The 27278-nt window shown below is 32.2% G+C and overlaps 1 protein-coding gene across 1 annotated transcript in view; it reads left to right on the top strand.

Annotated features, from left to right (window-relative positions):
• The window catches only part of LOC145268242 (ragulator complex protein LAMTOR1-like), a 39241-nt gene extending 18410 nt beyond the window's left edge, over window positions 1-20831 (top strand). Inside the window, exons 3-6 of the mRNA XM_080123568.1 lie at window positions 8098-8178; window positions 14393-14470; window positions 18826-18955; window positions 20649-20831. Coding sequence (XP_079979694.1) covers window positions 8098-8178; window positions 14393-14470; window positions 18826-18955; window positions 20649-20741 — 382 coding nt within the window. The 3' untranslated portion in view covers window positions 20742-20831. The remainder of the gene's footprint in view (window positions 1-8097; window positions 8179-14392; window positions 14471-18825; window positions 18956-20648) is intronic.
• Window positions 20832-27278: the final 6447 nt, after the last annotated feature.

The following is a 27278-nucleotide window of genomic DNA, read 5'->3' as shown; positions in this document are numbered from 1 at the left end:
AAGCAATGTGAGCCTAGCCAGTACCAGATGGGTGACATAAGCAATATATCTCCATCTTCATTTATCCAAGTTCGGTCATTCTTTCATTCGTGCCTGCCAGAATCCGTTTCATCCCATTTTTGCATTTCCCTGGGAAAACTTGCATAACAGATAAAAATGAGGAGATAATTCTGCTTGAAACAAAAGGAGTTAGCTCTCCTTGTCTATTGTCCTAATTATATAGTCATTTTCCATTGCGTTCACCAAAACATCGAAAGGGTTGCAGTCAAGAGAGCTGGAAGTGAAGATGTCAAGTTAAGTGGTCGACAAAGATCTCTGATAGCCAGATATTCCAACTTGTATGATAGGATACTGTCTTGCGGTCTCATATTCAACCTAGTTGGAATTATCCTTATCAATCCAGGGTTTTACTCTTCAAAAGTCGGTTGTGGTCTGATGAGTTTTTCAATTATGCTTTTCTCCCTTGTAACGGCACATATCAACTTGTTGGATTTATTGTTGATCTCATGAACTTAAGAGAAAAACTCCACTGTTTTGTCAGTATCAAGTCATTGATAATGTTTTTCTCTCTGACGTCACTATGTAGTCGAATCTTGAATCTTTCAGCTTCTTTCTGACTTTTTCTATCATCCTTTTGCTGATGTTGAGGAAGTCTGAAATCTCCTTATTTGTCTTTCAAGCAGAAAGTAGTGGAAGAAATGTGGATACTCATAGCTGACTTTCACCATGCCCATTTTATTTACAAGCAAGCAATATATAGAATGATACAAATTACATCTATTAATCTTAAAATTGATATTAATCGAGTTTGTGTGTCGCACCTACCAAAGACGGAAGAAATAACAACAAAAAATAATTATCAGATGTACAAAAGGCAATTTGAATTAATAAAATGTAATGAACATGATACACCAGATATAGGCAGAAAACAAACATAATCAATTGTCAAAAAGATAAGTTAAATGCAAGGTTATTTTCGGCAACAAGTATGCACAGGTGCAATTAAATCGCACCAAAGTCGGGTAAATTCATTGAAACAACCATTGCCAAATGAAATTTACTTGGGATGTACTTACAGTGATTATGCAGTCCTAAGGGTGTGTTTGAGGTGATCACAAATGGTAATATAATAACAATCCAAAATGGATATTGTGTTGGTTTTAAATTGGGGCCCCCGAGAAGAATTAACTGGCTGAATTCTTGTGCATACATCTCTCTCCTAACAACCAACCAATCATCATAAACAATAAAGATATATTAGATTTTAATTCATCTGTGCTGTTATTTTTTTAAACACAGCAAAAATACAACATTCTTCATTATTATTGAGGTTCAAAATTATCTGTAATAAAATAAAAAATAAAAATTTCCATTTCCTCTTAGAATTTCAAGTTCAAGCCTGGCTTGTTGAGCTATATATATTTTTTTTGCGCTCGCATGGGTATTCGCTGCTATTTTTTTTTTTTTTTTTTTTTTTTTGTTTTGTTCTCTCCATTACTCAATACTCTTATAACAACTCTCCACACCCGGGCAATGCTGAGGACCCCCCGCTGGTTTATCATATAAAAGGCAAAATGTGTGTTAGTGTGTATCTGTTTGTGTGTGTTTGTATGCCTGCCAAAAACTTTTGACAAGTGTAATGAACACTGACAAAATTGGTATTGTTAGAAAGATCGATCTTTCGAATGACAAATATAAAAAATGTGGCCAAAAACATTAATTCTTTGACCATCAACTGGGCTATTTTTTTCAAGGAGGATTCAGTTTTTGCATCAGCAATTTTTGCAAATCATTCACGCCTAGCAATCTCAATGTATTTCAAAGGTTTGTGATGTCATAAAGTCGCCCTGGGCAAGACGGCTAATGTGTTTGCTTTTTTCACCTTTTCTTCTTTCGCGTTACAAGTTTGAACCTAGCTACTGAGGCTACTTTTTTTTTGTGCTCGCACGGGTACTCGCTGCTATTTTGACTGAAACAAAAATTGTTAAGATGTTTTTTTTTTTCTTGGGGTCGGTTGCTCGTTAGCCTTAGTATACCACCTCTCTCTCCACCATGGGCAATGCCGAGTAGCCATGCCTAGTCTAATATATAAAAGGAAAATATGTGTTAGTTTGTCTGTGTATATTTATATGTCTGCCAAATACTTTTGACAGACACATAGCACTGTGACAAAATTGGTATCATTAAAAAGATCAATCTCTCGGATGAAATATATGTCAAAATTGGCCAAAATGATTAATTCTGTGCTGGTCAACTAGGCTGTTTTTGCAAAGAGTGGTCACTTTTTGTGACAAGATTTTTGCAAGTCATACGTTTAGCAATTTGAATGTAATTTAAAAAGAGACGTTTTTTTCGACCTATCATGACATCATAAGTCATCGCAGCCATGACAGCTAGCACATTAGCTTTTTTCACCTCCTTTTCTTTTGCGTTACAGGTTCGATACTGCCTGATGCGGCTATTTTATAATTTTTTTGCGGTTGCACAGGCAGTTTGCTATTTTAATTGGAGAAGTTTTTTTTGGCAGAATGCCAGGTAGCCATGCTAGTCTATAAATATAAAACGAAAATGTGTGTGTGTGTGTGTGTGTATGTATGTATGTATGTTTGTTTTTTGTGTATGTCTGTAAAGGGCTTTTTTTGCTGAACTTCTCGGGCGGCTGATTCCTTCTTAAAACGTTTTATATCACGTCTAAATGATAATATCTAAGAGTTAACGGGGGTCGCATGTGTATTTAATTTGTCCGATTTTCATGCGCTATTTTTCCTAGATTTTTAGATCGCCGCGTGTATCTTTCGCTTTTCAGTATAAAAAGCGAAACTGGATTTGAATCAGCAGTTCTGAGTGGTCTCCGGAAAGCGATTTTTAGTGTCATATTAGACAATTGCTTTCATCTGGACACTGCCCTAATAAACGGGGAGCTTGTTTTCCCCAAAGTTGGGTAAAAACAAATAAATTGGGTTCTTGATCTCATTAAAAACTGTCCCGCAAAAAATGTTAACTGTTGACTAGCTATTGCTTATGTCATCGTAATGCTCGCAGAAAATGTTAACTCCACGATTTCCACTTGACCTTATTAAGTCATTAGGTGCGGGCACCTGTCAATTCTCTTCCTACTTAAATAAATTCAGACATCTTTCAGTAACTCTTTCTTGCTGGGCGAGTGGTTAACGTGCCATGTTTTTTTCACATTTTATTTTCCAACTTCACCGCAGGGCTTCGGGTTCGATCCTACCTACCTACCAAAACTCGGCGGTTTGATTTACCTAAAAACACCCGGGCATCGTCGGGTACCCCCCCCCCACTAGTCTATATATGTAAAAGGCAAAATGTGTGTCCTCTTATGACGAAATCGGTTCTACGCATGCGTCAGATGACGTCATAACCTGATTTAGTTTAAATATTTGAAGAACTGACACAATTTCATGTACAGCATGTTAGCTCAGTTGGTTAGAGCGTTGGGTCATTATCTAAATGCTTTGGGTTCGAATTGTGGTGTGAGATGTCTTGTTTTTTTTTTTTTCGATTTTTTAAATTTAAATATTTAAGCAGGTTTATTTAAGCCATTTTTCACGTAACGTTCGTTTTTCTGGGTTTTTTTTATTTCGCTTATTCTTAGGTTTTCATTAACACCCCCCCACCCCCAACCGACCACACACACCCAAAAACATCTGGGTAACCCACCGATTTTTTAAATTTTAATATCGAAACAGGCTTATTTAAGTCATTTTTCACATGTTTTTTTTTTGGGGGGGGGGATATTTTTTAGAAGTTTTAACGTTCGTTTTTCTGTTTTCTTTTTTGTTTTTGTTTTTCCAATTTTTACATTTAATATCATTAGTTTGTCTTACGTTAGTTTTTTTTTTGTGTTTTTTGTTTTGATTACCCCGCCCCCCTCCCCTACACTATATTTTTCAGATAAGTTTTAACGTTCGTTTTTCTGTTTTCTTTTTTTACTTCGCTTATTCTTAGGTTTTCATTAACAACCACACACACCTCCAAACACTCGGGCAACGCCAGGTACTCTCCCCCCCCCCCCCCCCGCTAGTCTATATATATAAAAGCGAAAATGTTTGTGTGTGGATGCGTTTTCGTGTATGTCCAAGAAAGGCTTCTTTCCGAGAACCGATTGGTCGCCTCACAACTTGAAACTTTTTATATCACGCCTAAATGATAATATCTACGAATTAACAACCAGGGTCGCATGTCTATTTAATTTGCCCGACTTTGAAAAGATAAATATTTGACAATTTTTGATCGCCGCATGTGCATTAAGCTTTTTCATATAATAAAAGCGGTCGCCAGAAATATCCGAAAGCAATCAGCTTTGATCACTGTGGAGTTTCTCCTTATATCAGACAATTGCTATTCAATTTGGACAATCCCCTTGTTATGAGGAGCTGGTTTCCCCCCCCCATCCCCAACATCTTGGGGAAACAAAAAATAAAATAAAAAAGCATTCCCGCAGTAAATAAAAGCTGCCCCGCAGTCAAAGTTGACCTCATTAAGTCATTAAAACGGGCACCTGCCAGTTCTAAATACTTAAATAAATTCAAACGTGTTTCCGTTAGTATTTCGTGGTGGCCCAGTGGTTAGCGTCATACGTTTTTTCTCACACTTTAATTTCCAAATTTGCCTCAAGGGTCCGGGTTCGATCCTTCATACTTACCTACCAAAACTTTTTTTTTATTTTACCCCCCCCCTCCCCCGACACAAACACCCGGGTAGCCACACCCGGACAACGCCGGGTTCCCCCGCTAGTCTATATATATAAAAGGCAAAACGTGTGTGACCATTTCGTGTATGTCTCGCAAAGGCTTCTTTCGCACACGCTCCCGGGGGGTTACGATCGCTTAGAACTGTTTATATAGCCCCTAGATAATAATATCTACGATTTGGGAATGCGGGTTGCCTCTACATTTATTTACGTTGACTTTTATGAGATTCGTGCTATTTTGCTCTGTCGACTGTTTGTCCTGCTTTTTAGTATAAATAAAGTGAAATTAAATTCAAACGGAAGTTTTCTCGATATCGCGCCAGGAAACGTCCAGAAGCAATCAGCTTTGATCAATGTGGGGACGAACTCCTCTTATATCAGACAATTGCTATTCAATCTGGACAATGGAGAGCTGGTTTCCCCCTCTCCAACATCTTTTGGGGAAAAACCCAGTCAAAGTTGGGTAAACAAACCCAAATACGACCTCGCAGCAAAAGTTAACTGCGTAACTTCTATTTGACCTCATTAATTAGGTCAAATAGAAGCAGCAGAGTTAACTTTGATTGCAGCCACCTGTCAATACCTTAATAAATAAATTCAAACGTGTTTCCGTTGTATGTCGCCGTGGCCCAGAGGTTTTTTTCGTCAGCCTTCTCAGTCGTCTTGCTCCTTAAAACTTTTTATATCATGTCTAAATCGTGATATCTATGACTTAAGAATGGGGGGTCTCGTGTGTATTTAATTTGCCCGACTTTTACCAGCTATTTTTCCATCGCTGCGTCTTCAAAAAGCAAATGATAGGGCAGGGGAAACAGTAACTGGCTTGCAGCGCAAAACTAGGTCAAACATCACACCACTTCCTCGCACCTGTATATTTTACTTTATAAACCTTAACTTAACACGCTTATCAATTCCTCTCCCCTCGTGACCGAGATGGTTAGGTGTCTGGCTTTTTTCCCTTTCATTTCCATCTTCACGTCAAGGTTTCAGGGTTCAATCCTACCTTCCGACTAAAACTTTTTTTTCTTTTACACCTCCAAACACCCGGCCAAGGTTTTTTTTTTTTTTTAACACACACCTCCAAACACCCGGGCCATGCCGGGTACCCCCCCCCCTCTGCTAGTCTATACATATAAAGGGCAAAATGTGTGTGTTGGTATGTCTAGCAAAAACTTTCGACAGAGGTGACAGATCCTCATGAGATTGGTATCATTTTAAAGCTCAACCCTTCGGATGACAAATATCGAAAAACATTAATTCCTTCACCCTAAACTCGGCAGTTTTCTACAAGGAGGGGTTGCTTTTTTTTTTGAGTAGCCATTTTTGCAAGTCATCGTATTAGTTGGATTGACTACGTTAAATTTTAACGCTTTTGACTTCTGGTCACATCATGGAGCATTGGTAAGATGTCAGATTTTCTTTCACTTTCTTTTCTGCCTTCGCATCACGGATTTGAGCCTTCCAGCCTACAACCGCTTTTATAAAAAAAAAATTTTTTTTTATAACACCTCTCTCCATTCGGACTTCCTACTGTTATTTTATCCCTGCTATTATTCACCAGCTATACATAGTGTGATGTATACAAATGAAACTTCGCCAGTGAGGGTTGGGGACATGTATTGCACGGAGAGAAATGATATGAAATGATGTGATGAATGTGTAACATGTCTTAAACACAGGCTTAGATCTGATGACCTCAGAGGAAGATCAAATGCAGGGAGATGTGGGCAGAATAGAAAATTTTAATAGTATGGCCACCCTAAAAGAATGGATAAGAGTTCTTGCATTAGATGTAGAACAGTTGAGGTAGTAGCATTAGTTTACAGGGAACAACCAAGGAAAATATGGAAAGAAGTGATGAAAATGAATTTGAGAGAAAGAGGGATACATAAAGACCTGGCCAGAGATATGTTGCATGGAGAGAAATGATATGAGGATCTGATGGATATGTAATGTGAGTCTTAAAGACAGGCTTAGATCTGATGACCTCAGAGGAAGACCAAATCTGGGCAGTATAGGGAGATGTGTTGAAGAGTAGACTTCAACAGTTGGTTACATTGAAAGAATAGATCAGAGTTTTAAATGGATGTAGAATAGTTGGGGTAGCAGGGTCAGTTGGCAGAAAAGACCATGGAAAATATGGGAAGAAAGTGAAATGAATGGATTTTAAGAGAAAGAGGGATAAAGACCCGGTCAGAGATAGGTTAGTTTCAAAGTCAATTTCTCAAAGCCATCCAACACATGCCTGCATGTAGAACAGATGTTAACCTGAATATGAGGAGGGTGTGCATATATTAATTATTGATTTTTATGAAATTGAAAACTTATGTAAGTTTCATATTGAATTCATGATTCTAAATAGCATCTGTCGATAGATTATTTTATAAGGTTTTGTGTTTCAGGATCAAAAAAAGGATGCTTCTGCATTTACTGACCCATGATTTCCACAAACTTGGCTCAGGCTTGCTTGCAGCTGACCAATATAACCGGAAAAGTTCGGCAGAGCATTCCTCAATTTTTAACGAACACGCCGTCTGTTTTTAGCTGATACGAATCTATGAAGGATTACTTCTTCTATATATCTTCTATATATATAAAAGCCAAACGTCTGTGTGTATGTATGTATGTTTGTTTGTAACGCTAAAACTTTTTAAAGACGGAACCAAACTTGACAAATTTGGTATCATATCGAAGCCCCATCACCCGGATGACAAATATCGAAATTTCACGTCAAACGGACCACTAGAAGTTGGTCAACTGATCAGTTATCTTCGAGGGGGGGGGCCCCAAAAAACCTGTCATTATCTATATATATAAAAGACAAATGCTTGTTTGTAACGCTAAAACTTGAGATGAAAGATTCCTCTCCCCTAAGAATAAAACATATGTTCAATATCTGATTTTGTTTTTTCATTGTTTATACGGTCCCGAGCAACGCCGGGTAGCCTTGCTAGTGTTTTTATAAATTGTAAAAATAAAACATTTTAATCATACAGATGAGGTTTAGGGTTGGGATTGGGTGAGATATATATTTGTGATTTTATTTATTGTATTTTCATGCTTTTCCTGTTTAGAATTATAATTTTCTTGTAGCAGTTTAACGTTTCATGATCGGCTGCTTTTGGTTATTCCCATTAGCTGAGCCATACTTCCGCTTTGCTTCCACATATCTCGCTCTTTCTCTCTCCCTACATCTCTGACAATTCAGTTTAGCAACATTTCAATTCTGGTTTCTCAATTATTTAGCATCAGTTTATATTTGTTTAAATGTGTATGAAATATATATTCATAAAATTTACTTTCAATCTTACTGTCGTATGCAAAATAGTGCATCATTTTAGCTCAAAAGTATTTCATTTGAATTTTTTTTTTTCTTTAAGCTTTTTCACGGAATCTGGTGAACATACGGATAAAGTTGATGAACAGTCAAAACTCGGAAGAATTCTTCAAACTACAGCAAGGTAAGAAAAATAAAAAAAAGAAATAAAATTTTTCCTTAACCTCTTTTTCTCATTTTTCTTCATTTAAAAAAAAAAAAATCATTTAATGTAATGGTCCTGGAAGACCAGAGTTCAATCCTCCATCTAGTCATACAAAAGACTTATAAAATGCTACTTGATGTCTCCTTGCTAAGCACTCAGCATTAAAGGATGAAGATCAAGGTTAAGTTGAATAATCCTTGGAAAAAGAGTGGTGGCCTCCCCTACATTTGTTTAGTAAGCTATGAAAAAAGGAACCTATGGCTTCTATTTGACTACAAAAAAGCAGTTTATGTTTACTTATTTTAATAAACATAAACAGCTTGTTTGTATGTTTTATTATATTGTATTGTTTATGAGTATTTTATTTTTATGTGTGCAAGTAGAAATTTTGTTGGTTCTTGTCTAGAATTATTCTTATGTATATAAAAAAAAGCAAAAAGAAAAATCTGTAAGGTATACGTACCCATGAGAAGACCAAAATATCATCTTCCAAACATCACATAAATTGATCAAGTAGTTTTATTTTTAAATGAGAAAATCAAATTTTATGAGTATCTGAGGAGTGACTGTCTCACCTGCCATTTTGAAGGGGGAAAAATATTCAAGAAAACAAGTGAGATAACTCAATAATAATTCATACAATATTTATGTTGTAATGCCTACAAATTCTCGTCAATCACTTAAAAATTATTTTATAAAGATAAAACTACTTCATGAATACAAAATTTTTGTTTTGTCACAGATATGTACATTATATATACCTGTGACAAAACAAAAATATTGTATCCTAAATATCCTGTATATTGTATCCTAAATATCCTGTATATTCATCAAGTAGTTTTATTTTTATGAATAAAATAATTTTTAAGTGATTAATGAGACTTCATAGGCATTACAACATAATTTTTTTTTATTTTTCTCGTATAATCTCAGTTTTATTTACAACCTAAAACACATACATATATATATATATATATATATATATATATATATATATATATATATATATATATATATATATATGTATGTATGTAAACGTCTTTGATGGTTTTGACATGCAGTTAACTCATCATCCAGCAAGAGAATTAGCACAAATGTATTGGACAGTTGAGGAGCATGACAATAACCACAGGTGGTTGACTTTCAATGATGAAATCATGATTGGTTAGCTACTTCATCCGACCTAGCTTAGGACCGCCATGCATAAGTAGCCATGGTTTGACATGTAGTGTAGGGCTGGGAAGAAGTCTTCAGTATTTAAACATTTTTTTTTTTTTTTTTTTTTTTTTTTTACAAAATATTAAATTCAATTTAGTTGTAAAATTGATTTGTGGTTAATTTGAAAATTTTAGAAAACTAAATGTTATATAATTTTTTTTTAATTTATCTTTACAAAATGTTTTGCACCTCCTGATTGTAGTGAGAAGATTCTCATAAGGACCCAGAGCTTGTCTTATTCTATTTTTGACTTCATTTGTTATGCAGTCTTTGTAAGAGATGCCAAGCAGTCTTCTGAAGCATCTCATTCTGCTGTAAGGGTCCGTGTTTCACAAGCATGCAGGAAAATTGAGTGAACAAGGGAATACATTATCTTTGAGTTGAGCTTGATTGCTTTGTCTTTCCAAATGATGTTCAACTTAGCCAGTCTTGCAGCTGTCATTCTAATTTGAACTAATACTTCAGGTTTGAACCGCTCATCTGAAACTATTGCTCCAAAGTATTTTAATTCTTTTACAGTTTCAAGCTTTCCTCTTTTGGCAGTTTGGATTCTAATGTTACTATTTGTCATCAGTTTTGTTTTGTTTGCACTGATTTCCTTGCCGTAACCTGTGGAGAATGTCTAGTTGCCTGATCAGGTTCTCCAGTTCTTGTTCTGAACCTGAGAGTCCATCTATATCAACAAAATCTGTGATTGTTCTGCCACTATTGCTGACTGTTCCTTGGTGGTCTGCAAGTGCAGCTGTCATAATTCTTTGAAGAAAAACATTAAAGAGTGTTGGCGAGAGCAAACATCCCTCTTGTTGAAACAATATATAATGCTATTAAACCTTATGTCCAGAATCTTTATTTGAATTTTAATAATCATCCTGTTGACGAGGCTACAAATTTGCGAATGACAAATAAAGTATGACTAATCATTTGATCAGATAGGAGACTCTTTTAATACAGAACCATTCATTAATAAGGAACACCTCATTGCAATCTCTTTGAATCTGAAGAAGGCGTGGAAGGATGACCTTCGAGGCCAGATTAAAAGGTAGAATAGCTCTTTTTATCCAAGATTTCTTGAAAAATGAAAATTTTAAAGTGAAAGTCGAAACCACACTTTCCCATATAAATGAGTAGAACAGGATACCTCAGGGAAATATTTTATCAGTGACAATATTTAATGTCAACATGAATAACATTCGTAAAAAAAACCTTGACACTGCAATCACAAGGACATTGTATGTAAATGATGTTTTAATTTGCTGCCGAGCAAAATGTGAATCTGGGAGATCACAAATTACAATTACTTTTAAATAAGATCAGCAAATATACTGAAGAAAATGGCTTTAAATTCCTTGAGACGAAGACAGTGTGTCCAGTTTTGTAATTTACACAAAATACATAATGATCTATATTTGAAACTGAATAGCAGACGAATATATATGTTCCTTGGAATTATCTTTGATAAATAAATTTATAGAGCTGCAAAAGAATCGCTGAATAATACTAAGATTCCATACAGTGATCATCAACCTTTTATAAACAAAATAATCTATATATATAAAAGCGAAGATGTATGTATGTACGCTTTTCCTCGATGTCCACAAAAGGCTTCTTTCAGAGAAGCGCTTGCTCGGTTCACAACTTCTTAAAACTTTTTATATCATCTATAAATTGTAATATCTCAGAGTTATACACGGAGCTCGCCTGTCTATTTAATTTTATTGACTTTCAAATGTTAATTATTCCACATTTCCCGCATCGACACGCGTTACATTCGGTTTTCTGTATAAAAAAAAGCGAAACTCGACTCTAATCACAGGCCGAAAGCCAGTAAACCGATTTATTCAACTCATTCAAAACTGTCCCGCACAAAATCGTAACTGCTGAATACCTATCGCCGTCACGTCAATCAAAAACGCGCACCTGTTTTTTTTTTTAACACTTTACTATTTTCCAACTGCGCGTCGTGAAGGCTTTGTTTTTTCTTTTTCACATTTTCGGAGTTTTTTCACATACCCCGAAAAACACCCGGGCAATGCCGGGTACCCCTCGCTAGTCTAATAGAAAAGGCAAAATGTTTGTATGTCTGCCAAAACTTTCGACACACACGACAGGTCCTGATGAGAGCAGTATCATTTTGAAGCTCATCTCTGATGACAAATAAAAAATTGACCAAAAACATTAATTACTTCACTCTTAATTCGGCCATTTTTTACAAGGAGGGGTCGCTTTTTTCATCGACATTTTCGCAAGTCATCGTCTCCTTTCAATTGACTACGTTTTAATTCCAATGCTTGTGACTTCTGGTTGCACGATGGACACATCAGCTGAGACGTTACTTTTTTTTACCTTTTCCTCCTTCATGTTACGGGTTCGAGCCTGCCTTCCCACTACCTTTTTTTTTAACACAGCTATCAAATTTAGAAAATATAAATTGATGTCAAATGTCTATAAAAATTTCACAAAAATCGGATGCATCTGCATTTTAACAAAAAGCAGCCACCTCCTTTTTTTTTTTTTTACTCATTTTGCATAAAATTAAAATAAATACAACCCACATTATTGACCTTCATAATGTCATTAAGGCCCATGAGCTGAAAATGACATTGAGGTCCTAGCACACAAGATCTGTCGCATTGTATAAAATTAAACTAAATACAACCCACATTACTAACCTTAAACATGGCCTTCATAATATGTCATTAAGGCCTATTAGCTGAAAAATGATGTCATCACTTTGATCTTAATAAGCAATATCTGTCGAACAGTCAGACTATCTATAATGAATCAAAAATTTTTACTAAAAGCATTAGAAAACTTAAAAATTGCATTAAAAAAAAAAGAGAAATAAGGAATACAATTTGGACCGAAACTCATTCAATAAATATATATAAATAAATATATATATAAATAAATAAATAAAATTCAAAACGGAAAAGTTGTGGGTTTGTGTTAAAAATTATATATGTTTGAAACAGAAGGCAATCAAATGTTGCAAAACATAAAATATGAATTTAGGCAATAAACAAGTATTAAACAACTTAAAATCAAATTGGAAATGTTTTGTTTTCGGTTTGTTTTTTTAATAAAAATCAAAATAAACGATATTTTTTAAAATCAAAACCAACAATAAATAATTTTTAAAACGAAAATGAACGATAAATTAGTTTAACTGAAACACAAACCATAAGTTAACAAAAAAATAAAAACAAATAATGTTAATATAAACAAAGTTATTAGTACAGAAATATTTCAAACATCTATATATTAATACAATAGTGTGTATGTTGTTGTGTCACGCTTACATCCAGGTCATTTAATAATTATTATGTACTTCCATTTCTTGTCATAAATAATTTTACCAAGAACTCTTCATAAGTTTTGGTTTCGATTATAGCTGATGGCACTTAAGTCATCTATTTTTTATGAGTGATTTTATCAAAAATTCTTCATGTTTCGGTTTCGGTTTCAATTATGGCTGAAAGAACTCCAGTTATATATATATATATATATATATATATATATATATATATATATATATATATACATTTTTTTTTTTCATAAGTTTTTATTTCCGTTTCGATTCAAGCTAATGCATCCAAGTCATCTGGATATTTTTTTTATTTTTGAAATCACAACTTTATAATATATAAAAATCGATAGACCATTAACTCTATAATAATATATACAAAATCTGCAGGAATTAAAATATCATATTTAAGCGTATTTTATGACCGGGCTTAGCCGGGCGTTTATACTACTTTAGATAAATACTTTTGCTGTTTTATTAAAAAAAAAATACAATAATATAGCATCTCCATTTACACAGAATGCTAATATCAATATATTACATATGAATTGTGGAATTTCCACAGGTCCTGCTAGTTAAATATTAAAAGATTATAAAAATATGTTGTATAATTTAATTAAAAGCTTGAATTTTCTTTTTCTGATTTTTTAAAATTAATATTATTCTTTTTGCAAGGTTAAAAAGGATTTTTTTTTTCAACTTTCGTGCCGCTTTTTTTTTTTTTTTTTTTTTTTTAACACTAAAAAATATACAGTTTAAGAAAAAATAAATAAAAATAATAAATAATAAACTTTACTACTAATAAAAAAAACTCATTTAGTGATTTATTTGATAAATATGTTATAGTACATTTTTTAATATTGTTATGAAATTTCAAATTTTTCTAATAAACTTTTAAAAAATCTTACTTTGCTATATTCACTAGGCAAGAAGTTTTCTTCTAATTGCATATATCCAAATGTAATACCTGACGAAAACATGCTATTTTCTTAGCATCAAAAATGGTTCAAAATTTTAAAAAATAAGCAAAATACTGATAGAAATTCACTGAATGTCATTATGACATTTCCTGACAATTGGATGGATTGCTATCAGTATTTATTTTATTTTTTTGAATTTTAACATTTTTGATGCTCCACAAACGGCATGTTTTTGTCAGCCATCCTGATTGCCTTTTTAACCTAGCAGTTCAACACTAGTTATTTTACAAACCAAATAAAAGTTTTAGATTCCATTTAAAGACACAAAACTTATCTAGGTAGGTAGAAGAGTAACTTATCTTGCTTTTGGTAACATTCATTTGTTATTTGAATTTTTTACCCTCTTTTCATTTGTTGGCTTCTCTACTAAATCTCTGAAAAATCGTTATCCATCTTCTTTTGGTTCTGTCAAAAGACATTATCTACTACCGGTCATTGGGATCCATGATCAGATTCAATAGATCAAATTCAATAGTTCCTTGGCCTCCTTAATACTACGATGGTCATGCCTTAAGCCTACATCTGTGTTCAAAAATTCATGATCAGTTTATTAGTTTAAGTATGAATCCTGTATGTATAAATATAGTAGCCTCTAACTTTACAGATATATAAAATCTATTTTGTCAGTAATAATTTCTTTTCTTTCCTTTCTTAATTTGATTTTTTTTAATGATTTTTCTTTCTTTTTTAGAAATATCATTGATGTAGCTGCTATGGAACCACAAAACATGGAACATAATGAATATCATGAAAAAGCAAAATTATATAGGTAAGTATTTTATATATATATATATATATATATATATATATATATATATATATATATATATATATATATATATATATTGATTTTTTTTGTATTAATAAATACCAGATTAAAATTAAAATGTTTATAAATTTACTTTGTATAAACTTTTCCTTTTTTTTTTTTTGTGCAGTCTGGGAATGGGACATTCTAGCTTAAATCTCTCTTGCACTTGGTTCACCAGGTATATTTGAGTAGTTTTTTAAATTCTTTTTCATGAATCGAGTTGTTCCTCAGGGCTCTACATTGCGAGTGAAACAGTCGCATTTGCAAGTGATTTTTCAAAGTGGCGACTAGAAATAATGAAACGCTTATCTTTTGACGATTGTATTTCGTTCACCGACAATCTTCCAAAGCTCACTACTGAGTGAAAAAATATCTTTTCAACTTATTCTTTTTAATAAAACGAACAAAGTTAAATTATTTAAACAAAAGTTTAATAGAACAATATTCTTAATGAAGGATGTTTAAAAAAACATCTGAAGAAATTAGAATGTTTATACCTTCAAGTATCAATATAAAATTTGTTGTATATTTATAATTACACTTACTAAAAAAATACAGAAAAACTTTATTATGTACATAATCGTCACAGAACGAATATATCATATTCCAAAAATCACGTGGGTTTGGCTAGTAAGTTTACTATTTGGCTAGTAAACAAAAATATTTAGTTGTCAAAGGTCAACTAAAGATAAATTTGTCCATAGAGCCCTGCTCCTATAATTATTGGAATGATACAGATCTTAAGATCTTAGTTTTTCATGTCGCACATAAAACCTCGATATTTCATTATCTTTTCCCTCTCAACTCTGTTTAACTTGGTATCATTGGGAGGGGGGGGGCACTAATTTCTACTAAAATTGCTTCATTCTCCTACTTCTCCCATATGACTGTCAGGTTTAATACCTCCATTTTATAAATATTTAGCTGAAAGTTTGTACAGACTTGTAAAGTCCTTGAATTTTGCCTTAAAAAGGCCTTCCTTGAAAAATCTTTGAACATATAGAAAATGTCTTGAAAATTTCCTGAAAAAAGGCCTTGAAAATTGTAAAAATTTGTGTCAAAATATTAAAAATAAAATCGAAATAAATACTCTTAAATTTTTATTTTAGTATTAATAAAAAATACCATTAAAATATTTTTTAAATATTGAAAATAAAATTGAAATACATTATTCTAAAATTGCATAGTAGTATTGCGGATACAAGGGTTACACCCATTTATCACAAAACTACCTTGGGTAATTTCGGAATAAGTGGATGTAACTACCCAAGATAGTTTTGTGATAAAGATTCAAATTTTTGTTTATTTTTGTTCTCATTTATAATTTGCGGGGTGCACAAGGGCGGCAGTAGTGGTGCCAGCTATAAATAAAATCACCCCCCCCCCCTTAAAAAATACTTTCCTTGCTCAGACAGGACTCTACAATGGCAAATCTTTCCCCCACCCTCCTCAAAAAAAAAAATTTTGATTTAAAATTAAGCCGGCAGTGTCAAAAACAAAAATGAACAAGATGGCAGCCATCTTGGTTGAAAATTAAAATCCATAAAAAGAGTTAATATTTGAGATGAAATCAAAAACATTTAAAAGTACTTAAAAACACCAAAAAATGATGCATTTAGTTTGCAAAGTAACTTTTAATGGTTACAGTAACATTTATTTGTTGCATATTTGATTTTGGACCACTTTTTCAAATTGCTGTGGATTGTAAAACAAACTCCAAATTTTGTTTTGAAAACTTTGAAGAATTTTGTCTGGAGAAGGCCTTGAAAAATTTTGAAAAGCCTTGAAAAGGGATACTGAAAATCTATATGAACCTTGTAGGAATATATATATATATATATATATATATATATATATATATATATATAATGTGTATTTTCATTGATAAATTGTTGGGTTGATTTCTCTAAATAAGTTTCTTCTATCTACAGTCAAGGTCCTAACTATTCATTATGTCTAGTCTTTCTAAATTTAAGCAAAAATTGGGGGGAAAAATAGCAGAGAGCTGTTTAATCATACCTTTTTTATTTTTTATATCTTGTTTGTCTAAAAAAAAAAAAAAAGATAAAAATTATGTAAGGTCTATAGATGTCACAGAGTATTTTTATTCTACATCTAATCATCCTCAAATGAAGAAAAAGCAAATATACAAGAAAGCTGCCATAAAAGGATCTTTAAAGCAGCTGCAAGGCGAGCGTTTGTAGATAGACACCAAGAGAACATCCCCAGATTGTTCAGAGAAAACGTTAACCACCTAAATTCTTTCTAAATTCTAATATCTTTTAAATCCCTTTATTTCATATGGTTAAATTGACCAAACTGCTATCAGTTCTCAAAATTTATCCCAAATGTCAAACGATATCAACTTTCTGTACTTATCTTCCAAAACTATATTACTGATAATTTCATGTTACACTTAGCCATAAGTTTGTGATCATTTCTCAATTATTCTTCAAAGCTTAAAAAGGGGCTTTGCATTATTGCCCCCTAACAAATTTTAATCAGCTTTCTTCATTATAATAACCAAATTCGAAAATCAAAATATTGAATTCCAAGTGAAACCAATGGTATCTACTTAATTGTCATGTCACAGTAATGAACATATCCAAAAATTATGAAAAATGATAAAGTAAAAACTAAGAAAAACGTTTTTGAAGACAATTAGCAGAAAATAGAGTTTTGCTAAATTAGCCTAAGATTTTCTCAAGTTTTTCAGAAAATAATTACCTACCTTATTACGATTTGAACTCTCTGGTCACTTTGTTTAGCAAAACTCAATTTTCACTAATTGTCTTGGAGAACTGTTTTCATTAATTTTTTACCTTTCACATTTTTCATAATTTTTGGATATATTCATTATTGCGACATGACATTTAAGTAGACACCATTGGTTTTACTTGAAATTCAGTATTTCAATTTTCGTTTGAATAATAAAGAAATGTCATTTTAATTGATTCCATCGGAAAGTATAGCTGTAGTGCCCTGTCAGAGATTCAGGTTACCTGTTCTACTTAACACTAATTTTTTTTTTTTACTTAGGCATCACCATATTATCAAGGCCAAGAGGCCACTCGAGGATAAGGGTTAAAGAGTGTACAGTAAAAATTGGACAATATAGTAATCAATTCGGTAACTTTGTTATATGGAACGGCTCATCAAGAACTTGTTTACGTTAGACTTGAAGACAACCATATTGTAGGAAAACGGAAGACAATTCCATAGGCGTGCAGTTCTAAGAAAGAAGCCTTGTTCATGGAATCTACGTTTAGGTTTAGGCACAGATAAAGAGTGGGGGGGAATTATTGATAGTGTTTTCAGCTAGACGAGTGTTTCTTGTGAAAGTTTGGCAAGGGGGGGGGGGGCCATAGACTGAAGCTCCAAGGGACTTTACTACTACAGAAGCATGAATAAATATTAGCATTTATTATAAACATCACTTATATGAAGAATATTAATAGCATATAAAAGTAATTTACAGAAGGCAATAAAATGCACAAGTGTACTGATCAACACAAACTGATGCAAATTAAAATATATATATATAACGGTGGAATAAGTTATGCAGGAGAACCTTTTATTAATGCAATATATATGTATTCTTTTTTTTATATACTTTAAACATTGTATTGCGCTTATACTTGCGTCAGTGGGGCATGATGGAAGTCCCATATGATATTTCATCAAAATGTCATACAATACAAAATTTCAGAAAGTGTTTTCAGAATCCATAGGAAATCAACTCTCTCTCACACACAGACAAAGTGCCTTTTATATATAAGTAGTCATATTAACATTTTTAAGAGGTCAATGTAGTTTGTTTAGTATGTATATAAAGGTAATTTACAGAAGTCATTAAAATGCAGAAGTGTAATGGATCAAGACAAACTAAAACAAATTAAAGATATATATCGGTGGAATAAGATATTAAACATTTTTTAGTGTTAAAAAAGTAAGGAGACGCGCATGTATAAGAGACAAAAATTGTCTAAGAGGCTAATGTAGTTTGTTTGAAACATTATTTAGTGTGTATATAAATTAAAATTTACAGAAGGCAATAAAATGCAACAGTGTAACAGATCAACACAAACTGAAGCAAATTAAAGACTCAACGGAATAAGTTATGCAGAAGAACGTTTTGTTAATTCAATATATATGTATTCTTTTTATATACTTTAAACATTGCTTTGTGTTTATACTTCGAGTCAGTGTGGTATGATGAAAGCACCGTGCCATATGCAAATTCTGGAAAATCATAATAGCATTTTCTTATTTCAATGTTTTAACTGTTTTTATTCTATTTTTTTTTTTTACAGTGACAAATTAAATAGTGCTTTGAACGGCTCTGGCCGGACTCGAACTTATAAAACCCAGTTGCCATACAGCACAAATAACCCACAAATAATTCTATCATCACAACCACTACCACAATCGGATTTACATTTGGTAAGTTTTACGCTTTGTAATTTAGTTTATTTCATTTTTTTATTTTTTTTATTTTATACCCTTTCAAGAGTACTACATGTGACCACTTGATCATGCATAATGGAAGATCTATATTATATTTCTCTGTTTGCTTATTCTTTTTCTCTGAAACTACTGGGATGATTTAGCTGAAATTTTTTATGAAGCTTTGTTATAAAGTGCAACAGGTAAAAGAAAATCTACTAGTATATATATTCTTGGTGTGTTTTATTTTACTTCAAAGTTCTCAGAAATCAAGTGGCCCCTTTCCTGGGGTTAACACTCGATTACTATATGAGATACATAGATATTCGAATGTTCCACTTAAATTCTTTATCTCTAAAACACCGAGTTAATAAAGAAGTTAAGAACCTAATTTTCCTCTCCCCAATTAACCATTTTCATATGCTGTATCTTTCATGTAATCTCTTGGTCTTACTGGATTCCAAGACAAGAATTCGTCTAGTCTGGTGGAATACCCAGCTTCATGCTATTATTTGAGTTAACATCATTTCGAAAAAATGCATTATTCCTTGTAAAAGCCAGTGTATGTTAGCAATAAGTGAGGAAATCTTATATGTACTGTGAATACGAAATGTTATTTTTAATATTTGATCAGTTTATTTGAAGGGAAAAGTATGCTCATGCCAGGTTGTCTTGACAAATCTCTGTACAGGAAGACCTTAGACATTTGAGGGCAGTGTCTAGTAGGCATTCAAGTTCTCTCCATGAAGGCATTCAGCTTTGAAAGGATTAAAATTGTATTATAAAATATCTTACAAAAAATGTGTGTATCTATAACTAAAACTGACATTAGGTTTCTTATGTGTTAACTGTGAATGTAATCTACCTTCTTTTAATAACCCATTCACAGTAACTTTTTTATCTCTATCTTTTTCTCAATGCAACGTTATTTCTATTTATTTGTTCAGGTCAGACATTTTTTTATTCCTTCATCAAAAATATTTCAACTTGGACCATTTAAATCGAATTAACTTTTTTATACTTACTTAACATGACTTGAAAGTAACTTTTACTTTCATTGTTGTCTTTTTACCTGTGCTATTCTAATCTATCAGAATTCCTCTTTGTTTCTTGATACAAAAAAGTTATCCATTTTAATCTCCTGCTAATAGTTGAAAAATTAAAAAAAAAAAAAAAAAAAAAATGGATTGCTTAGCAGGGTTCGCACAGACTTGAAAAGTCCTTGAATTTGACTTTTGTCTTGAAAAGGCTTTGTTTCTATTATTACCCCAAATTTTGTTTTGAAATCTTGAATTTTGTCTGGAGAAGGCCATGAAAATGAACATTAAAAAAAATCTGTGCAATCCCTGGCTTAGTGACCCTTCAAAATTGGTGATCAAATGTAGGCAATCATTTGTAATTTCCTTATCTGCTAAATTAGAGCAATGATGCGATTGATTAATGGACATCATGTTTAGTCAACGAAAAATACAGTAATTAGAAATTTTATTTCATCAAAGCAAACATTGTGCCAGATATAGTATGCAAGATATTAGATTTTATTTTCAAAATTTGTTTCCAAGTTAAGTTACATAAATGACTGGCTAGTTTGAATAAAATATCGAGTTCTCAGATTCATTGCTATTTAAGTCTAACATAATAAACTGACTGACTTAAGGTAAATTTTAACCATCTTTCTTTTTTATTTCAGATACATGAAGCTGCAGAAAAAGCATACGAGGCGTTTAATAAAATACAAGTGGATCATAAGGAAGATCTTGTTGTGCCATTTCAATTTTACTGAACAAACACAAATCTCTTCCGAAATTAGGATGAATTTAATTTACCGAGTATGGTGCACAGTGTATAATAATTAAAATTCATTTTTTTTAATTTTTTATCCTCCTGTGATATTCAAAAGTGTTTGACTATCTTTTTCCCTGAGTGTTATTTAACAAAAAAAAAAAATGAAAGCTACTACACACGCGCACACACGCACACATATAATGAGTGAATTTTAGAATGAGCCATTTTAGAGAATTTGATTAAACAGTATCATTTCTTTTTTGTTATTTTTTTTTTATGTATACCTCTGGTGCATCTTTGCATCTGTAAACCCTCCTCCACTATTCCACCTTATTTTTTAATAACTGTTTTTTTACAAACATGATTCCCATTCATAATTTTTCTTCTTTTTTTTTTTTTATTTCTCTTGAAAAAAACGTTATGAATAAGCAGAGTAAAAAATAATAAACACCTTTTTAGACTAGGATCATTCCAAGAAAACTAATATAAAAATTAAAATATAAATTCTTTAAAAAAAATGTAATAAATCTTTGCATTATTTATTTATATATATATATATATATATATATAGAGAGAGAGAGAGAGAAAATAAACGACAAAAAAAAAACTATATTCCAAAACTGGCCATCTTACAATTTATTCCTTTAATTCAGTTGACTTTTACAATTCGTAACTATCTGTAAAATGTAGAAGTCGACTGAATTAAAGGAATAAATTATAAGATGTTCAACATCATGAATTTTGGAATATAGTTTTTTGTCATTTATTCTCTATATTGCTCTGTAATTACATTGAGCTTCTTAAATAAGGATTGGTATATATTACAAGAGAATATATTTCTACAGAAATATATATATATGTATATATATATATATATCCTTTCTATTATGTTTATTAAATATAATTCTATACTATCTTCAAGAGCATTGAATTATTTAAATTTCATAAATAAAAGTAATTAAAAAGTTGCAAAATATCAATGAAACTTAGTTAACTTATGCTAATTGCCTTGGCAGAAATTGCCTCCAAATTGCATGGTTCATCTCAATTGATACAATGTAAACCAAAATTGGAGAAATTTTGCCCATAAACCATATGCACAAGCTGGAATGCCCATTCTGGGCAAACTTAAAATGTTTAATAAGTGCAAGAAACCAAACCTCAAAATACTTTAAAACAATCGAGAACATATTTATATGGGAAAAGTATTTGAAAATAGGCATTATATGTCTGAAGATATGGGCTTAAAAACATTTTGATTTTGTGGCATTAAACTCCTTCTAAATTTCGAAAATTTGTTGATAGGAGGTTGGAAACGGAAATGGCACTAACCCTATATGGGTTTGACCAGTTTCCTCCAAACGAGATTATTTGTTGTTTAACTCTATTCAGTGAACGCTCATTTGCAGGAATGTGAGATCACCACTTTTCATAATTCAGAAAAGGCGAAAATACGCCCTTTTTTTATTTTTTATTTAATTTTTTAATTGAAAAAAAAAATGGAAATTCCACTTAAATCTCTTTCTTATTTTTTATTTTTTTTTTTTTTTTAATTATTCCTTTAGCTTGAGTTTCTTTTTCTTTCTCATTTTATCTTTCTTCCTGATTTTTTTTTCTCTCTGAAAATTTGCCATACTTCAAATCATTCATGAAAGAGGGAAGGTAAAAAGGAGAGGGGTGTATGATTGTGGTGCATGGCTCTCTCAAATTGTTGATATTGATCTTGGTTCTTCGTTATTGTAGTGAAATTCGAAAACTGAAATATTGAATTTCAAGTAAAACCAATGGTGTTCACTGAATTGTCATGTCGCAGTAAAGAAAATATCCAAAAATTACAACAAAAAAATAAACCAATAAGGTAGAAAATTAATTATTAATGAAAAGTTTTTAAAGACAATTAGTGGAAATTGAGTTTTGCAAAAAAAAAACAAAAAAAAAAAAACAGTTTGAATCGTAACAAAAGGGAGATAAATATTTTCTGAAAACCGAAAATTTTGGCCAATCTAGTAAAACTTAATTTTTGCTAATTGTCTTTGAAAACTGTTTTTTTATTAATATGTAATTTATGTCTTTTTGTCATTTTTGAATATTTTCATTACTGTGACATGACAATTCAGTGGAGACCATTGGTTTCATTTCAAATTTAATATTTCAATTTTTTGAATTTCGATACAATAACAAAGAATAAAAACATTTGTCTTTCCAGAGATAAGTCATAAGACATTATCAAATAGGAGGGTATGCTCATATTGTACCTCCTAAAAACCTGTTAAACTACTCCAAAGAAATTGAAATTTAGGGAATATTTAATAATTGATGTTTATAATATCTATTGTTAAAATTTCAGAGGTATCTGAATTTTAACAAAGAGTTTCTACCTCCATTTGAATAAACTCTTTTTTTAATAGGATTTTTTAAATCTACTTTAACTTGTGCTATTATACTTTAGAAATATTCTGTTTTGAATTTCTCCTAGGATTTTTAATGATAATACCATTCCATTTTAATCCCTTTTGGGGTGAAGATTGTTATTGATAAAAGATGAAGTGACTTTTGAAAGAGTATTAGCATAAACAGCAAAGTGGTCAAGAAGCAAATATGCAACAAATAAATGTTACCAAAGGAAAGAAAAGTTACTCTTCTATCTACCTGGCATTTTAACTTATTTTAAAGTGTTTATTTAGTACAAAACACAAATAGTGTAGATTGCTTCAGTTAGAAAAAATAAAACAAAATGGCAGCCATGAGTTTGTCATCTTTAAAGTCTCGATAATCACTCAAAAATCAAAAATAAAACAAAATACTGATAGAAATCCACCCAATAAATGCCAGTTATTTCTAAATTGCTGTATTCAGTCTTCATAGGCATGACACCTTGCACACTCTGTTGTTGTATGGTATTTAGCCTAGATGGATTAAACCAGCTTCCTCTGAAGGAGGAAGTGTCAAGGGAATTTAAATTTACAAGTGGTCCCCAGTTGCCTGTAATGTTTGGTGCATTTTTGGTTAGGAAGCCAGTATCCTCAGACAATATGATCTGGTAGTACCAAATACCCTAACAGGTATTACCATTCTGGGTAACCAACCTCTTGTTAGCTTTAAAAATGCTAAATAAATTGAGCTATAGACAAAATATATATTTTATAAGTTTTTATAATTTCATGTGAAAAACATAGCTGTCCTGGAAAGTGGTGATTCGTTTGTTAACAAAAAAAAATCATGACTTTTTTCATATTTGAAAGGACATGTTTTGCTCTTTCCTCTTTAGAAAACAAAGCTTACCTATTTAGAATATTTTTGCTAAGCACGAAATTGTCTGCCACATTTTCTCTTGCAAATGATACAAATTTGTGCAGTTGTCTGATTTTAGCATAATTTTTTTTATTTTTTTAAATTTTCTGCAAAGAAACAAACAAAATTTAGCTTAAAATTAATTTCTTTTAGGGTAAAATATCTAAAATGAATAAAGACAAAATTTCTATTTAAAAAAAAAACAAGAAAAATAGAACTTTTTAGGTTTAATGAAAAAAAAAACGTCTAAGCATGAACAAATGTTTTTGGATCTTTCTTGCTTTGTATCTGACTAACAAAGTTTCTTGGTGTTGTAGAGAGCAGTAAGAAAAAAATAAAATAAAACATAGTTTAAAATGTATAACATCTTTATATTAAAAATTCTCTCTCTCTCTCTCTCTCTCTCTCTCTCTCTCTCTCTCTCTCTCTTCCTCTCTCAATCCGTCTTTCTTTCTTTCATCCTTCTCCCCCATCCCTCTTTTACTTCTGCTCAGACGATCCCTCTTGATAATAATGTGCGTCCTTCACCTATCCTTTATATAATAGATAACATTGGAAATGATTGAAAAAAAAAACTCCCTCTCCCCCTTCTTTCCTCTCAACAAACCTGGTCCAGTTGACACGCAAAGAATGAATAATTATGTTTACTTTTTAGATATTATTCATCCAGGGCAACACCGATCAAGAAGATGTAAATTTTGTGGGTGTTTGTTTTGTAATTTTTGTTTATTACTCTAAGCTTCCACCACAACAACTAAGTTGCTCGTAAATCCACACAGATGATTTGTTTATAATGGTGAAGGCTTTGTGTAGAACCATCCACACTTTTACTATTACTGCTAACCTTCATTGGCGCAGATGACCGCCACAACGAAGTATACAGTATCCTAGATGCATGTTGTAATGAAGACTAGGGGTGACTCTCTCCCAGTGAATTAATGTGTCTCCAGATATAAACCTGGAAATTTCCATGACTCGGTGTGGTACATACAGCGCTTAGCCTTCCCAAATGGTTACCTGGCTCAACGTTGCTTAACTTCAGTGATCTAGCAAGAACTGGTGTGTCAAAAAAAAAATCAGTCTTTTTTTTTTTTTTTTTAAATAGGGAAGGGGGGTATCTTAAGAGTATTTGCTCCATGTTCTGCAAATCAAGGGGGAGGGTTCTAAAGCATCACATAAACAGCCACAGTGAAGCAGTACCAGCTGCTGTCTCTTCACCTTAATATTGGTGTGATCTCTGCAACAAACCATAAAAGCAAGGCTGGTCAGAAGAGTCACTTTCATGCCTATAGAAGATAGAAACTGCTAAAAATAGACTATCTACATACATACATACATGCATGCACACACAAACGCATGTATGTAAATATTTACTAGAAGAACACCATTTCTAATATGGGGGTAGGGTTTAACCACCACCCCCTCCCCTCAAATAGAAAATTATAAATTTGAAAATCTAATAAGATATGTTTACATTAGATGGGCACACCTATGCATTTGTAAAATGAATTGTGTATAGATTTGCAACACTTTTTGTTTAAAATTTTCCATCCATATCTTATATTTTATAGCCACTAAATGTCATAGCAATGATGTAAATATTGTTTTGTATCATTATATATAAATTATTTTTACCTAACATCCAACATTTCCTGCTGTTTTACAACTTTTCCTTGATTGCATCTCCTCTTCCTGCCACACTCTCTCTCTCTCTGCCTTTTGTGTTGTTTCTCCTTCGAAATTATTTTTTAGTAAGTCATCAGAAGGTTGAATTTAAAACACAAAACAAACCCGACTACACACCTTTCTATAGCAAACATAACTGCCCTACCACCCACCGATACACCTATATATGGGTTATAGGAAGCTGTTATAATAATTTTATACCAGGGATGTCACATTACCATTTTTTTTTTTTTAAGCAAATACTGGTATCTGTTGAATCACTAGAACTCTGTCCTATTTTTGTCATTTGGGGGTGGGATGTAACCTCCCTGGCTTTCCTGTCTCAGAACAGTGGGGTTGGGGGTATATTCCGCCCCAGATTTGAAAATTCATTTTTTTTTTTTTTTTTTTTTTGACTGAGTTTTGTAGTTTGTATAAAGGAAATTAAATTCTGACAAAAATGAAATGATATGGAATGAGTTGATGAACATGAAAACAGATAAAAAAATATAAACACAGAAACCTGTGTAAAGTTTTTCTGAGCTCCTATATTTCACTTTGCGATGATGCTTTGAGTTTAAAAATCAAAATATTGAATCTCATGAATGCTTTAAACATATTTCTGTATTAATGTATGTCATATTTATCAACTAATTCCATATACTAAGCATTTCATGTGCATGTAACATTGGATTAAATATCCCACAGTTTATGAATATCATTAAAGATTTTTTTATTACATTCCACTACATAGCTCATATAGCCAGAAAAAAAAATTCCAATCACTTTCATTGTTTACATATTCTATCCAGTCCAGTACCTGTATTGGTAAAAGAAACCTCTCGATATACACTTTATCAGTCTTTTCCATTGGCTAACCATCTCAGTTCATTAGCCAATGAGATTGTTACAGAAACAAAATTTTAAAATGGCCTTGTAATTCTGTTGTCTGTGTCTTTACTATAACTACTTTCTTTTGGTCACTTTCAACAATCTCATTCGCTAATTTTCTGTTGACTAGCCAATAGAATAAGCCTTCCTCAGGGAACAGTTTAAGTCAGGCGAACCAGTTTATATTTATTGATATTTAGAGATTGTCAGGTGGATGATGAATGCCACCCTGAGAAGACTGGAAAATGAGTAGTCCAAGAGGATGATTCAACAAGTATTTATTTGCATTAGACTTGAAGATGACCATGTTGTATTTCTGAAATTTTGTTATGAGGATTGATTATTCATATCATTTGGATTATTTGGACTACGTATATACAGCATAATAATGTTGGCACACCAGATCCTGTAAGATCACCAAAGTTAAGCAACATTGAGCCTAGTCAGTACTAAAATGGGTGACAATTTGGGAATTCAAAGTGCTGTATGTGTTCTCTGCTTATCTCGGCATTGTTTTCAGTTGTCAAGCACTTCTCCTTGCCACTGGACTCAAGCAGTGCAAAATCAGGAGAGGTTTGGGGTGGAGATTGCGCAACCTTTGCCTTACGAGTATTGGCATAGCTACCCTTACAGGGGATATCCATTGTCTCTTGAGACTGAATGGAGACATCAATTTGGACTACAGTTC

The sequence above is a fragment of the Euprymna scolopes genome, chromosome 43 (genome assembly GCF_053919585.1).
Source record: "Euprymna scolopes isolate OS-2025 chromosome 43, ASM5391958v1, whole genome shotgun sequence".
NCBI lineage: Eukaryota > Metazoa > Mollusca > Cephalopoda > Sepiida > Sepiolidae > Euprymna > Euprymna scolopes.
Note: the sequence above shows the minus strand (reverse complement) of the source record. Positions and strands in the feature narration are given on the sequence as shown.